Raw genomic sequence first — 15,296 nt, forward strand, 5'->3', positions numbered from 1 at the left:
TCACCTTCTTACGCCATATGTAGCAGCATGACAAAGTGCTTCTTAGTTCTGACCAACAGGGAATGCACTGAGCTGCTCCATTCTTGACAAATTGTTGGCTCAAGGTGACAGGAAATAATTCCTGCAAGCTAATATGAACAGAGAAGTACTGCAAGTGGGTTGTGATCCTTAACCAAAGTTGTAACTGCTGCTATTAGGCTTGGCTCAGCATGCTATATATCCTCAGTTCACGTTTCCCAGTGACTTGCTCAATCTGCAATGCAGGCTGCAGATAGGGTACATAACTGTAGATGCTTATGCAATGATTATAAAGACATAAAGTTTTCTTCTTAGGCTGGTGGATGGTCTCCAAAAATTGCATTTCAAGCCTTTACCAGCAGTGGTGCACACCATCACATTAATGCATGTCTCCCTGCCTGCCTTCATTTTGCACTGCTCAAAAAACCCATAAGCTCCTAAAAAACGTTAGCTCTTCATGAATTTTCTATGAATGTACAGTATAACAATTCACTTGCACTTTGCATAAAAAGCCATCTCAACCTCTTTCCTTTTTTTAGTGGTTTTGTAACAGAAAATCAGCTTCCACATAAAATACAGTACATATCCTGGTCACCTGTTGGACACAAATTGGTCAGTAAAGACAACGAAGCACTAGAATGATTTTGATTTGTGTTGCTAGAAGCTATGTATTTGCTTTTGATTATTATTATTTTCTTAGGCCATATTTTTGATAGGGTTGTGTGTATTAACCTTGGTTGTGAGCAAAAATGACAGAGGGAACAGTTTTTGCTTCTTAAAGTTTAACTTATCTGTGTCTCAATAGAAGAATCTGTGTTCTTAGCTACATTACACGTTTCAGATTACTATCACTATCTTATAAAGCACTGAGCAGCATAATTGTCTATGGGATTAAATGTAGTTTCAAGGCCTGAAATGTGTTTCCCATCAAATAAAGACCTGAGCAGCATAATTGTCTATGGGATTAAATATAATTTCAAGGCCTGAAATGTGTTTCCCATCAAATAAAGACCTGAACAGCATAATTGTCTATGGGATTAAATGTAGTTTCAAGGCCTGAAATGTGTTTCCCATCAAATAAAGAACTGAGCAGCATAATTGTCTATGGGATTAAATATAATTTCAATGCCTGAAATGTGTTTCCCATCAAATAAAGAACGGAGCAGCATAATTGTCTATAGGATCAAATGTAGTTCCAAGGCCTGAAATGTGTTTCCCATCAAAGAAAGAACTGAGCAGCATAATTGTCTATGGGATTAGATGTAGTTTCAAGGCCTGAAAAACAATCTGTTTCCCATCAAAAAGTGCTGTGGAGTTTAATGTGGAGATTTAGAGATGCAATATGTAAAATCATTTTACTATAGGACATGGCTGCCAGATTCTTCTTACCAAAATCAGTATTTTCTTCTTTTTTAAGGGCTACTTGATAGCCAAGTATGTATTTCTCACTAATTGTAATAGGCTTATTACATACAGTAATATGATTTATAGCTTAGAATGTTTAAACTGTAGGTTTTAATGTGTTTTTTTAATTCTTTGTTCCAAAGCATCAGCCCAATAATAGTGAGGTTTGTTTTTTTAGCTATTTAGTACTGACACAGTGTTTGTGAAGGGTAAAAATTACAAATGTGATAATATTAAGGGAACATGCTAAATATCTATGACCAATTTAGTAGGATTTTTTTTCTAAGAGAGTGTTAGAGTTCTCTCAATTAAATTTTGTTATGTTCTTTATCAAGAATTCTGAAGACAGATCATAGTGAAGATAGTTTCCTATCTTTCTAGTAGTCATAATCTGTGATGTTTTCATGCAGTAATTCTTGTATCTGAGAATTTCAGGAGTTGTTTTTAGCTCTAAAGCACAAAGCAGTTAAAATGTTGGAGTGATGCTGACAAATGCTTAGAGCTTTAAAAGGCATGATTGTCTAAGAAAGTGATGGTTCTGGTTCTGGTTTCTTAAGTACATTTCCATTCATTTGGTTGAAACTTAGAGATAACCAAAGCCTGCAAGAATTTCTTGCAAGTACTCTCTTTTGGTAACTAATTTACTTGAAAGCAACAAACCTGGGAAAGAGAAGACTTAGAGGGGATTTGATAAATGTTTATAAGTATCTGAAGGCTGCCAGAAGTGGGGGGACAGGCTCTGCTCACTGCTCCCTGGGACAGGAGCAATGGGTGTAAATTGCAGCAAAAGAAGTTCTGCCTCAACACAAGCAAGAACTTCTTTACTGTAAGGGTCGCAGAGCACTGGAATAGGCTTCCCAGAGAAGTTGTGGAGTCTCCTTCTCTGGAGCCTTTCAAGACTTGTCTGGATGTGTTCCTCTGTGATCTGTGTTAGGATTGTCCTGCTCTGGCAGGGGAGTTGGACTCAATGATCTCCTTGGGTCTCTTCCAACCCCTAATATCCTATGATCCTGTGAAACCAGCCCAGACAGAGCAAAACTCTTTTTAAAATCTCATTTCACATCACCTAGGCTTTTTGACAGGTTTAGAAAAATCCAATTATTTTGGGTTTAGTCTTGTTGTTGGTTTGGTTTTTTCTTGGTGGTGGGGTTATTTTTAATCTTCTAATTTTGGTGGAACCAGAAGGCAAAGTCACGAAACACACTGTCTGAGAATCTCTTTAAAAATGAATGAGATTCCACAACATTTTTTTCATGATCTTTCACATCAAAGCTAGCCACAGAATCCTCTGAGTCTATTAAAAGCAAAGAGTTGTTCAGGATTTAGTTTAACATAGTTGAACATGGAAGTTGGTCTGCAATGTATAATTTTTTTACTGATGTACCTACTTTTGTAGCATTTGCAAGGCCTTCTAGCTTAGCATTTAGTTCCCATTTTGTATTCCTGATCTTCTGCTAGTTGATATAACATAACAGCACTGACTGCAGAACAGTCTAACCCCTATTATTAATGCCTATATTCCCAAGAAGTACTTTCCTGTATTTAGGTGTATGTATATCAGAATAACATCTATTTGAAACAAAGTCCAAGAGAGGCACCAATTAAAATAACTTCTGATGGAAAACAGAATGAAATATTTAATGGGATTCCTGACTGGGTCTATGAAGGTAAGTAAATCTTGAAAAGCAACAAGTAACCTGTTAAGTGTTTCATTTAGATGACCTGTTTCTTACAATCCATTCTAAAATATCTGTGATGATGCATTACTTTTAGAGCCCTGTAGATTACTTAGTTTTCATATTTTATTTGCTATGAAATGACTGCATTTTGTGTTAGAATAGAATAAACCAGGTTGGAAGAGACCTCCAAGGTCATCCAGCCTACTCTCTACCAGTACCCCCAGGTCCCTTTCTTCCTGGCTGCTCTCCAACCACTCTGGCCCCAGCCTGTAGTGCTGCTTGAGGTTGTTGTGGTCAAAGTGCAGAACCCTGCACTTGGCCTTGTTCAATCTCATCCCACTGGCCTCTGCCCACCCATCCAGCCTGTCCAGGTCCCTCTGCAGGGCTCTCCTACCTTCCACCATCTCCACAGCTGCTCCTAGCTTGGTGTCATCTGCAAACTTACTGATGCTGTACTCAGTCCCCTTGTCCAGATCATCAATAATGTTGAACAGGATTGGGCCCAGCACTGACCCCTGGGGAACACCGCTAGTGACAGCTGCCAACTAGATGTGGCACCATTCACCACCACTCTTTGGGCTCAGCCCTCCAGCCAATTCCTAACCCAGCACAGAGTGAAGCTGTCCAAGCCACGAGCTGCCAGCTTGGCTAGGAGCTTGTTGTGGCAGACAGTGTCAAAGGCTTTGCTGAAGTCCAAGTAGACTACATCCACAGCCTGCCCCACATTCACCAGGCAGGTAACCTGATCATAAAAGGAGGTTAGGTTGGTCAGGCAGGACCTGCCCTTCCTAAACCCATGCTGGCTGAGGTTCATAATGTATAACCAAAATCCTGAGTCTTTTGTTAGTGAAGCTTTATCAAAACTTTACAGATTTGGCTTCCTTCTTCTGCACAGGCAGTGGTTGGGAATTAAGATTTAATGGAAATTTGAATTTTGGTGAAAATGTTGCAGTTTGGTTTAAAACAAACCCAAGCAACACATGCACACAGCCGAAACTCAAGAGACTTAAATGGGATCTGTGTGCCAGTTTTGAGAGGCCTTAAGAATTTCAAAGCTCAGATGAAATGGGCTACCCAAGGAGGTGGTGGAGGTGTTCAAGGAAACACTTAGTGCCATAGTCTAGTTGATCAGATAGGGCTGTGGGATAGGTTGAACTGGATGATCTTGGAGGTCTTTTGCAACCTGGTTGATTCTAGGATTTTATATTTAGTAGCACTCTACATATCTGAGTTGCTGAGAGTAGAATGCTAAAATAGGTTGTGAACTACAGTCATAGATTACTCTAAATGTGTTCTTTTTTCCCTCAGAGGAAATGCTAGCAACAAAATATGCACTGTGGTGGTCTCCAAGTGGAAAATATTTAGCATATGTACAATTTAATGATTCCAATATACCAGTCATTGAATATTCCTATTTTGGTGAGGACCAGTATCCTAGGAAAATAATTATCCCATACCCAAAGGTATGTTTTACCATTACTTTGACTTCCTTTCTGTTGAGAAATTATGACAATGGTAAAATAATCTGTGCTTTAAAAATGGTTGTGTTACAGTAGTAAAATCCATGTGTCTGGAAAAGGGTGGCAAAGCTGATGAGAAGCCTGGAGCACAGCCCTGTGAGGAGAGGCTGAGGGAGCTGGGGGTGTGCAGCCTGCAGAAGAGGAGGCTCAGGGCAGAGCTTATTGCTGTCTACAGCTACCTGAAGGGAGGCTGTAGCCAGGTGGGGGTCAGTCTCTTCTCCCGGTGTGGCCATTTGAGCTACGTTTCTAGCTCAGGCATAGAGGAGAGGTGAACATTCTAGGGATAGGCCATATAATGGCAACAATGGATAAGTCAATATCATTTCATTGGAGCATTGAGAGCTCTATGTCTGGAAGCACAGCTTGTACTTTCCCCTTGCTGGCTTCTGCTGCTTCAGCTGCGCCCATTGCTATCTGCCCCTGCTGCTGTTTTGGGTGCTGCTGCTTTGCCACCGCTTGACCCCTTCCCATCTTCATTAAGATTAGTATTTTTTTCTAGTAGTTTATTTCTCCTTATCCTGTTATATTTAAACTATAAGAAATACTATTTCATTTTCCCCTGACTTTCCAAGAAAAAAATCTGTCTTGTGGTGAGTTTATTCTACTGGGAGAGGGATCCACCCTAACCCAGGACACCCAGGCCACCAGCAACAGAACAAGGGGACACAGCCTCAAGGTGTGCCGGGGGAGGTCTAGGCTGGATGTTAGGAAGAAGTTCTTGCCAGAGAGAGTGATTGGCATTGGAATGGGCTGCCCAGGAAGGTGGTGGAGTTGCTGTCCCTGGAAGTGTTCAAGTAAAGCCTGGATGAGGCACTTAGTGCCATTGTCTAGTTGATTGGATAGGGCTGGGTGATGGGTTGAGCTGGATGATGTTGAAGGTCTCTTCCAACCTGGTTGATTCTATGATTGTGGCCTAAATTAGTGAAAAAAATTTAAGCTGAGGCTATGTCCTGAGAATGTATAAGTACATCTTAAACTGTAGATACTTTTATATCAGTGTAGTAAATGGAATTGCCCGTGGGAGTCAAAAGTATGTTCCAAAGTGCTTGCTTGTGTGATCTAGCCTTGTTGTTTTTTCAATTCAGTTTACTCATAGGAATGTGTTAAGCATGCAGTTCTCATTTCCTTATTACAGTAAATGAATTAGGAGACAGTTCTTATTTTGAAAGATAAAGGCTATGACAGCTTCAGTTTATTTCCACACTTCAGAGTGCTTTTTGATCTCTTTGGATTTGAACTGCTTTCAAGTGCCAGATCTAAGGCAAGAAGGTTTTGGGTTGGCATTTTTTCAGCACATATTAGAGAGCTCTTGTGATTCCTGTCATGTTCATATGATTGCAAGTGATCATGCTAACGTATCTTAAGAAGCTGCTCACCTGTTGGCTGGGTTACACTTCTAAAGGGAAGCTGGATAGTTTAGACCACACATGGAAATGAATTAAAAAACTAATAATGTATGCAATTAATAAGCAAGCATGAAATCAACTGAAGCTAAAACATTTTATTTCACAGCTGGGATGTCAGAGAGCACTTGTAATCATGTGAGTATATTCATAGAAACATAGAATCAACCAGGTTGGAAGTGACCTCCAAGATCAGCCAGTCCAACCTAGCACCCAGCCCTAACCAGTCAACCAGACCATGGCACTAAGTGCCTCATCCAGTCTTTACTTGAACACCTCCAGGGACAGTGACTCCACCACCTCCCTGGGCAGCCCATTCTAATACCAATCACTCTCTCTGGGAAGAGCTTCCTCCTAACATGCAGCCTATGCTTCCCCCAGCACAACCTGAGACTGTGTCCCCTTGTTCTGTTGCTGGTTGCCTGGCAGAAGAGACCAACCACCACCTGGCTACAACCTCCTTTCAGGTAGCTGTAGAGAGCAATGAGGTCTGCCCTGAGCATCCTCTTCTCCAGGCTAAACGACCCCAGCTCCCTCAGCCTCTTCTCAGAGGGTTTGTGTTCCAGGCCCCTCACCAGTTTTGCCATCCTTCTCTGGACACCTTCCAGCACCTCAACATCTCTCTTGAATTGAGTAGCCCAGAACTGGACACAGTATTCAAGGTGTGTCCTGACCAGTGCTGAGTACAGGGGAAAAATAACCTCCCTTGTCCTACTAGCCACACTGTTCCTGATCCAGGCCAGGATGTATTTTTTATGCCACAGTAAGCATGCTGCAAAGATCCACACTACAAATAGAATGCTCGTTCCTATCAAGCACATCTTCTGCATGGAGAGGCACTAAATTTGACTCTTTAAAAGATTTCTTTATATGTGAAATAATGAAAAGTTAAGTAATGTATTAGTGCTGCATTGTCACTCTGATTACTCGTAAGACCATGTTTTCCCTATTGTACTCAACTGAAAAGCCTGGATGAGGCACTTAGTGCCATGGTCTAGTTGGTTGGATAGGGCTGAGTGATAAGTCGGACTGGATGATCTTGAAGGTTTCTTCCAACCTGACTGATTCTATGAATACCTATTTTGTGCTATATAGATATATCCTTAGGGCTGGGTGCTAGGTTGGACTAGATGATCTTGGAGGTCGCTTCCAACCTGGTTGACTCTATGAATACATATTTTGTACTATATAGATATATATACTTAGGGCTAGGTGCTAGGTTGGACTGGATGATCTTGGAGGTTTCTTCCAACCTGGTTGATTCTGTGAGTCTATGAATACATATATTGTGCTATGTATCTATAGGTGTATATCCTTAGGGCTGGGTGCTAGGTTGGACTGGATGAGCTTGGAGGTCTCTTCCAACCTGGTTGATTCTGTGAGTCTATGAATACATATATTGTGCTATGTATCTATAGGTGTATATCCTTAGGGCTGGGTGCTAGGTTGGACTGGATGATCTTGGAGGTCTCTTCCAACCTGGTTGATTCTAGGATTCTATGAATACATGTTTTATACTATATAGATACATATTCTCTCCTGCAGAAAAACATAGTTTTCCTTAATCTGAATTGTTCAGAAACTTATTTGATTTACTTCTGTTTGTTTGTTGCTGTTGTTGTTTTGTTTCATTTTGTTTTGTTTCATTTTATTCTGTTTTTTTCAAAGGCTGGGGCTAAAAATCCAACTGTTAAAGTGTTTATTGTAGACACCACTCATTTTGAAGTGTTTGGTCCTAAGGAGGTGCCAGTTCCTGCAGCCATAGCATCCAGGTAGTATGCCCTCAAATATCTTCTCTTTATTTTTGAAAGGTTTTGTCTATTTATTTGAAGTGCTTGAACCTCTTAATTATTTTTTTGTTTCTGACAGTGGAGTGCCATATTCATCTACTAAATGGATCAGAAACTAAAGATGTTGTCTTTTTATTCTATCTGTCCATATGATACAGTGTTGCAAAGACAAAACAAAAATCCCTGTGACAGTGGAAGTTTTCCTGTTGTTTCCACAGAGGAATACAATTTATAGCAATGCTTCTATACTTCTGTTCTTTAATAACCACTATTTCTTTAGTTTTTTTTCTCTTCTTTATTTTTTTTTAGTGATCACTATTTTACTTGGCTTACTTGGGTAACAGATAGTCGCATCTGTGTGCAGTGGCTAAAGAGAATCCAGAATTTTTCAGTCTTAGCTATTTGTGATTTCAACAAATATTCAAATACATGGGACTGTCCAAAGGTAAGAACACTCCTGAAGTTAGTATTTGCTAATCACATCTGCATAGCTATTTTAACACTCACTGGGCACGCACAGGTTGCTCTGATTTACTTGCAGCAGTAGATTCAACCTTATCAATCGTAGTCAGGGTTGGAAGGGACCACAAGGATCATCTAGGTCCAACCCCCTGCCATGGGCAGGGACACCTTACCCTAGATCAGGCTGGCCTTAAACGCCTCCAGGGATGGGGCCTCAACCACCTGCCTGGGCAACCCATTCCAGGCTGTCACCACTCTCATGCTGAAGAACCTCCTAATGTCCAGCCTGAACCTACCCATCTCCAGCTACGCTCCATTCCCCCTAATCCTGTCACTCCCTGATATCCTGAAAAGTCCTTCCCCTGCTTTTTTGTAGGCCCCCTTGAGATGCTGAGAGGCCACAATAAGGTCACCTCAGAGCCTCCTCTTGGAGGAGTAACTCCTCTCCATGTAACTAACATTTTAATAACAAAATAAAGGAAAAAAAATCAGGGGTTCTAGAATTCTACTGCAATCCACCAAAGTACTTCAATACGATCTTAACTTTAAGCATGTAAGCAGTTTTATTCTCTTCAATAGGCCTTTTTATGTGTTTAAAATTAAGTATGTGCCTAATTGATTTGCTGGAACCAGACCAGAACAATTAAAGTCTTGCAGGACTGTGTTCATGATCCTTGTTTAATTGCATTTCTCCATGAAACCTTATTTATGGAGTCACTACTGACGTTTCTCTAATTCTATATTTATCCAATGATACAATGCTTTTATCACATTAAAGTTTGCACAAATGGCCAATTGAAGGAGTGTGAACAGATGGGAGTGCTGCATTAGCTCTATTTGCAGTTAGAAAGTATATCTCTGTACATTTCCATTGGCAAAAATAGTTCTCTTGTTGATTTCAGATTATATCAGGATCTAAGGTACAATAAATATGCTAGGCTTTATCTACTTGAGGATAGTAACAAAATACAATCTACAAAATGTCCTTAAAAGTGTTAAAATGCTCACCACTTGCCCATGTGCATAGCCCATAGAAACTAATATGACTTTAGTGTGGCTATTCCTGTGAGTAGGAAGGAGGCATATGTTTGTGAAATTGGGATTTCCTATAAGGATGCCAGTTCTTCAGTTAAATTCTGTAAATAATAGGCACAGAAAATCCCATAGAAGTCAGTAGGACTATTCTAATGAAAGAAGGTAAATATAGCCTCATTCAATATGCCATCAAGGTCTGAGCCTTTACTTACAGAAGGAAAAATAGGTTGGGAGGACTGTTCTTTCTGTTAATAAATTGTTTGTAATAGACAATCTAAACTTCCCCTGGCACAGTTTCAGGCCATTCCCTCTCACTATCACCAGATATTAGGAAGAAGAGGCCTACCCCCACTTCACTGCCACCTCTCTTCTGGTGGTTGCAGAAGAAAGTAATGAGGTCTTTTCTCAACCTCCTCTTTTCCAGGCAAAACAATCCCAGTTCCCTCAGCCTCTCCTCATAAGACTCTATACCCTTCACCAGTTTCATTGCCCTTCTCTGGACATGCTCCAGCACCTCAATGTCTCATATCACAGGGCCCAAAACTGAACACAGGACTCAAGGTGCAGCCTCACTAGTGCAGAGTACCAGGTCATAATCCTTTCCTTACTCCAGCTGGCCATTCTCAATACAGATTAGGATGCTGTTTGCCTTTTTTCCATGTGAGCACATTGCTGCCTCATGTTCATACAGATATCATCCAGCACCCTAAAATCCTTTTCTGCTGCACAGCTTTCCACCCAATCTGCCCCAAGCCTGCAGTGTTGCATGGGTTGTTGTGGCCCAAGTGCTGCACCCAGCACTTGGTCTTGTTAAGCCTCATAAAACTGACTTCAGCCCATCGACCCAGCCTGTCCCAACCTCTTTGAATAGTCTTTCTACCATCAACCACATCAATCTCCCACCCATTTTAGTGTCATCTGCAAACTTACTGGGGCTGCACTCAATTCCATCATCCAGATCATTAATGAAGATATTAAAGAGAACTGATCCCAGCACTGAACCCTAGGGAACACCACTTGTAGCCAGCTGGATTTAACTCCATTCACCACAACTCTCTGGGCCCAGACACTCAGCCAGTTTTTTACCCAACTGCCTATCCAAGCCATGAGCATTCAGCTTCTCCAGGAGGATACTGGTATTAATACAGTGATATTATTTACCTCAGGCAACCTTCAAGTCCCTGATCCTTCATAGCAAGTGTCTTAAAATACTCTTTTACAGGCAGCTACAGAATTTTTTTTATCTGAAGATGTTTAATGTCCATCAATTTGCTCTTCTTAAGTATATGTTTGCTTTTGTTTTTCAGAATCAGCAGCACATAGAAGAGAGTCAAACAGGATGGGCAGGCGGAGTAGGTGTTCTTCTTGTAATCTGTTTTGATTTAATGAAAAACTACAGCTTACTGCCTCTTCACAGCAGTGTTTTGAAACATGAAGCACCATTCTGAGTCATAAAATGCTAATGCTTAAACCTGTTGCACTGAAACTTACAATGCTGTGCCAAGCACAATATCTATGTGCTTTCTGAGTTCAAAAACTTCTTCTGATTCCTTTTCCAAATCCTAGACACTGTACTGAAGTGGGGGAAGTCATGAAAAGAGGTAGGTTCATAGTGCAATGCAATTCTTAGAAGTGTTCTGGAGGCAAAGAATAGATGTAAAATCCTCTGGTCATTCCTTTAGACACTGTACTGAAGTGGGGGAAGTCATGAGAAGAGGTAGATTCATACTGCAGTGCAATTCTTAGAAGTGTTGTGGAGGCAAAGAATAGATGTAAAATTCCTCTGGTCATTGGGTCAAGAGGTAAGCTCAGTCATACCATAGCCATGGAAAAACAAAAGCTGTCCATTCAGAACAAGTGCTGCACATATTGTGAGGTGCTTGAGGTGTCAATATAATAATTTTAAGAAATCTGACATAACAGATTAAAAATTGTGATGTGTTGTGCTGGTTTGGTTGTTACCCATCCCCTCACACTTAAGAAAATCGCTCAAACTAGACTCAGTCGATCTGGAAATTGAATGAAGGTTTGTACTTACAGCTTAGCACAATACACAAGCAGATATTTACAATCTATACAGCTAGAGACAGAAACATACAAGTTAAAAAGCAATACAGAAACACAACAGCCCTCCCAGAAACCTGAGTCCCCAGGAGGGGCTCTCAACCACTCTTCCACCTTCTTCCCACTCCTCTACCCCAGACTTTGCCTTACATTCAAGGTGAGTTTGGAGGGTCAGCCAAGAGGATTAGGAAGCAGAAGGATTAGTCACACAGACTGTTAAGATTAGACAGAGAGGAAGCAGAAGGATTAGTCACACAGACTGTTAGGTTAGAGAGAGTTCATGCAGCCCCAGAGCCCAGAGAGCAACTCTGCTACCTGTGTTTATGTTCTTGTTCTTATCCATCTCAGCAAGCCTATGAGTGCAGTAGACATCACCATCGTTTCCTTTTCGTAGCCTATAGTTTAATTCTTCTCACCATAATATTCTAGCTAGCTTCAAACTAGCACGTGTACTGACCAGAAGACTGAATGTCACAGATAAACCCTTGTGTCTTACCTGAACTGGTTAAACAGTCTTGTTACTTTTAGTGTGTGCACTGTAATCTACTAAACAGCTTGGACAGTTCTACTCACCTACCATTTTTCTTCCACTGTTTCAGTTCTTTGTTTCTACACCATATTTTACATCAGATGGCAGTTCATACTACAAAATTTTTAGTGACAAGAATGGTTATAAGCATATTCATTACATCAATGGCTCTGTGGTAAGTCAAGCAAAGTGTTTTGCATTATATATATATATATATATAATGTATATATATGTAGAATACATATAGAATCATAGAATCAACCAGGTTGGAAGAGACCTCCAAGATCATCCAGTCCAACCTATCCCTATAGCAATAGAATCATGGAATGGTTTAGGTTGGAAGTGACCTCAAAGCTCACTTGGAGATAGAGGTGAGATGCTGCTATCAAAGACTAAAGTCTTTGCCATCTCTTCTACATAACTGTAGTAGAAGATGAGGAGCACTAAGAAGTAACTTTTCAAGCCCCCAAAACTATTTATAATTAAGATGGAAAGTGCCAGTCTCTGTTTGGTGTTGGTGAGACCTGCTCTATTGACCAGAAGCCTCATCCAAAGCCTACACTAGTCCTTTCCTCAACAGAAAAAAATGAGTATGTCTAACCCTGTAGTAGTCACACAAAAAAACCTGAGTAGGCCTTTTGTTTGACAGCAGCTTAGGATTTGCATAAACTACCTATCAACTCTTGGACTACCTACAGGGAACTGAGAAGTATTAAGTATGGATGGATTTATGTCTTGTATCTGATGGGTTCAGGTAACTTTAAAGTAGATCTGGTCTGTAGTTTTTATCATGGAATCATAAAATCTCTATTATTATGTTTCACCATGAGAGTGGTGAGACCCTGGAATTGGTTGCCCAGGGAGGTGGTTGAGGTCTAATCCCTGGAGGTGTTTAAGGCCAGGCTGGATGAGGCTGTGTGCAGCCTGCTCTAGGGTAGGGTGTCCTTGCCCATGGCAGGGGGGGTTGGAACTGGCTGATCCTTGTGCTCCCTTCCAAACCTGACTGATTCTATGATCTACTGTAAGTTCCTGAAGCGATTCTGCCCTATTCAGTAACTTATATGTCATGCTTCACAGGAGAATGCAATCCAAATCACAAGTGGAGAATGGGAAGCAATTTACATTTTTAGAGTAACAAATGATGCAATGTAAGTATCATGGAGAAAAGCATGTTTGAGTGTTGTCAGTAAAAGCAACATCTAATTGTTTGAATGCTATTTATTAACTCATCGAGTTAGAACTAGGAATAATTTGGTTTGTATCTGAAGACATCCACAACAAATTTGCATGCAAAGGCACTGCACAGGTTTGCAAACTTGGTTGTGCTTATGAGAGGTGGTTTGCAAATTGCCCTGATTTTTCTATTTTCTGTCATCCATTTTAGAGAGGCTGATTTAGAAATACTTAAATTTAATTACGTGGTTAACCCTCAGACAGTTCACATTTACTTCCCCTTTTATATCATTCAGCTTACTACATATGTAGGTATAGCTTTTATAATTGGAGTGATGAGCTCATGAGAAGATAAAACTCATATAGTTTCTTTGTCATCTAATCAGAGTTTGAGCAAGGATTTACTAAGATGAAAGGTATATAAGCTCACTCTTGCACCACACACAGAAATCTCAGAGTGTTAACTTCCAAGGCAGCTTTTCATCTTGATGTTGGTTCATAGGTCATCACTTTATGGATTATTTATTAACATAGAAATTCATTTACAGTTTCTATTCAAGCAATGAATTTGAAGGCTATCCAGGAAGAAGAAATATTTACAAGTAAGTGTTATGAACATTATCTTAATGATACTAGGGTGATACAGTTGGCAGCCAGTCACTAGTGGCGTCTCCCAAGGATCAGTGCTGGGCCCAGTCCTGTTCAGTATCTTTATTGATGAGGACCAGGGGATTGAGTCCAAGACCAGTATGTTTGCAGGTGACACCAAGCTAAGTGGATCTGTTGGAGGGTAGGAGAGCCTTGCAGAGGGACCTGGACAGGCTGGATAGGTGGGCAGAGGGCAGAGGGTTCTGCACTTTGGCCACAACAACCCCAAGCAGCACTACAGGCTGGAGACAGAGTGGCTGGAGAGCAGTCAGGAAGAAAGGGACCTGGGAGTACTGGTACATAATAGGCTGAAGATGAGGCAGCAGTGTGCCCAGGTGGCCCAGAGAACCAATGGCATCGTGGCCAGTAACAAGAACAGTGTGGCCAGCAGGACAAGGGAGGTCATTCATTGACTTTTATCTAGCCTGTCTAAGAAATACCTAGCTCGTACCTCATTTTCAATCCCATGTGGGCTTGCTCTGTGTCCAGTTCTGGGCTCCTCAATTCAAGAGAGGTGTTGAGGTGCTGGAACATGTCCAGAGAAGGGCAACAAAGCTGGTGAGGAGCCTGGAACACAAAGCCTATGAGGAGAGGCTGAGGGAGGTGGAGTTGTTTAGCATGGAGAAGAGGAGGCTCAGGAGTGACTTCATTGCTATCTACAACTACCTGAAGGGAAGCTGTAGCCAGGTGGGGTTGGTCTTTTCTGCCAGGCAACCAGCAACAGAACAAGGGGACACAGTCTCAAGCTGTGCTGGGGGAGGTCTGTGCTGGATGTGAGGAGGAAGTTGTTGGCATTGGAATGGGCTGCCCAGGGAGGTGGTGGAGTCACCATCCCTGGAGATGTTCTAGAAAAGCCTGGATGAGGCACTTAGTGCCATGGTCTAGCTGACTGGCCAGGGCTGGGTACTAGGTTGGACTGGCTGATCTTGGAGGTCTCTTCCAACCTGCTTGATTCTATGATAGAAGATAGCTTGGGATTTGGCAATAAAATAGTTTCAAGATGTTTGAAGTGTAATTTCACAAGGTACTTTAATTAAATCTTGACCTCAAATTATATCTCAGAATCGAGGAGAAATAACTTCTGAAGATTAAATATAATCTTGGTTGGAAAAGAAAATTTCAAAGGGAAATAATTTATTCTTAAATTGAACTCTTCTGAAACTACAGTGCTTATGTTCTAGAATGTGATTTAGATACATGTGAAATTAGATGTAGCAAAATAAATATTGCTTTATTTCATTGTTTTTTCCTAGAATCAGTATTGGAAGTAAACCTATCCAGAAACAATGCATCACTTGCAATTTAAGGAAGGAGAGATGCCAGTATTATACAGCAAGGTTCAGTGAACATTCTAAGTACTATGCCTTGATTTGTTATGGTATGTATAGCATGGGAAAAAACAGGATCAGCTGTTCTTTGAATTTATCAGAGATTTAAACAATAATGATTATCCCAAACTTTTCCATGAGCAAAATCCTCCAGAAGATGGTTCAGAGGATGCAAACATTTTCACTCTCTATATGTATTTAATTTTCAACAAAGAGCTAGGGATTTTTAGAATTAAAACCAAA

The 15,296-nt window shown here is 40.8% G+C and overlaps 1 protein-coding gene across 1 annotated transcript in view; it reads left to right on the forward strand.

Moving 5' to 3' along the window:
- Window positions 1-15,296, forward strand: part of FAP (fibroblast activation protein alpha) — a 48,681-nt gene that overhangs the window by 14,206 nt on the left and 19,179 nt on the right. The window contains exons 8-17 of the mRNA XM_064167543.1: window positions 558-630; window positions 2,969-3,089; window positions 4,410-4,564; window positions 7,693-7,796; window positions 8,124-8,259; window positions 10,619-10,663; window positions 11,975-12,079; window positions 12,982-13,052; window positions 13,626-13,679; window positions 14,979-15,103. Of these exons, the coding sequence (XP_064023613.1) occupies window positions 558-630; window positions 2,969-3,089; window positions 4,410-4,564; window positions 7,693-7,796; window positions 8,124-8,259; window positions 10,619-10,663; window positions 11,975-12,079; window positions 12,982-13,052; window positions 13,626-13,679; window positions 14,979-15,103 (989 nt within the window). The remainder of the gene's footprint in view (window positions 1-557; window positions 631-2,968; window positions 3,090-4,409; window positions 4,565-7,692; window positions 7,797-8,123; window positions 8,260-10,618; window positions 10,664-11,974; window positions 12,080-12,981; window positions 13,053-13,625; window positions 13,680-14,978; window positions 15,104-15,296) is intronic.

This window comes from Pogoniulus pusillus, chromosome 2 (assembly GCF_015220805.1).
Source record: "Pogoniulus pusillus isolate bPogPus1 chromosome 2, bPogPus1.pri, whole genome shotgun sequence".
Taxonomy (NCBI): Eukaryota; Metazoa; Chordata; class Aves; order Piciformes; family Lybiidae; genus Pogoniulus; species Pogoniulus pusillus.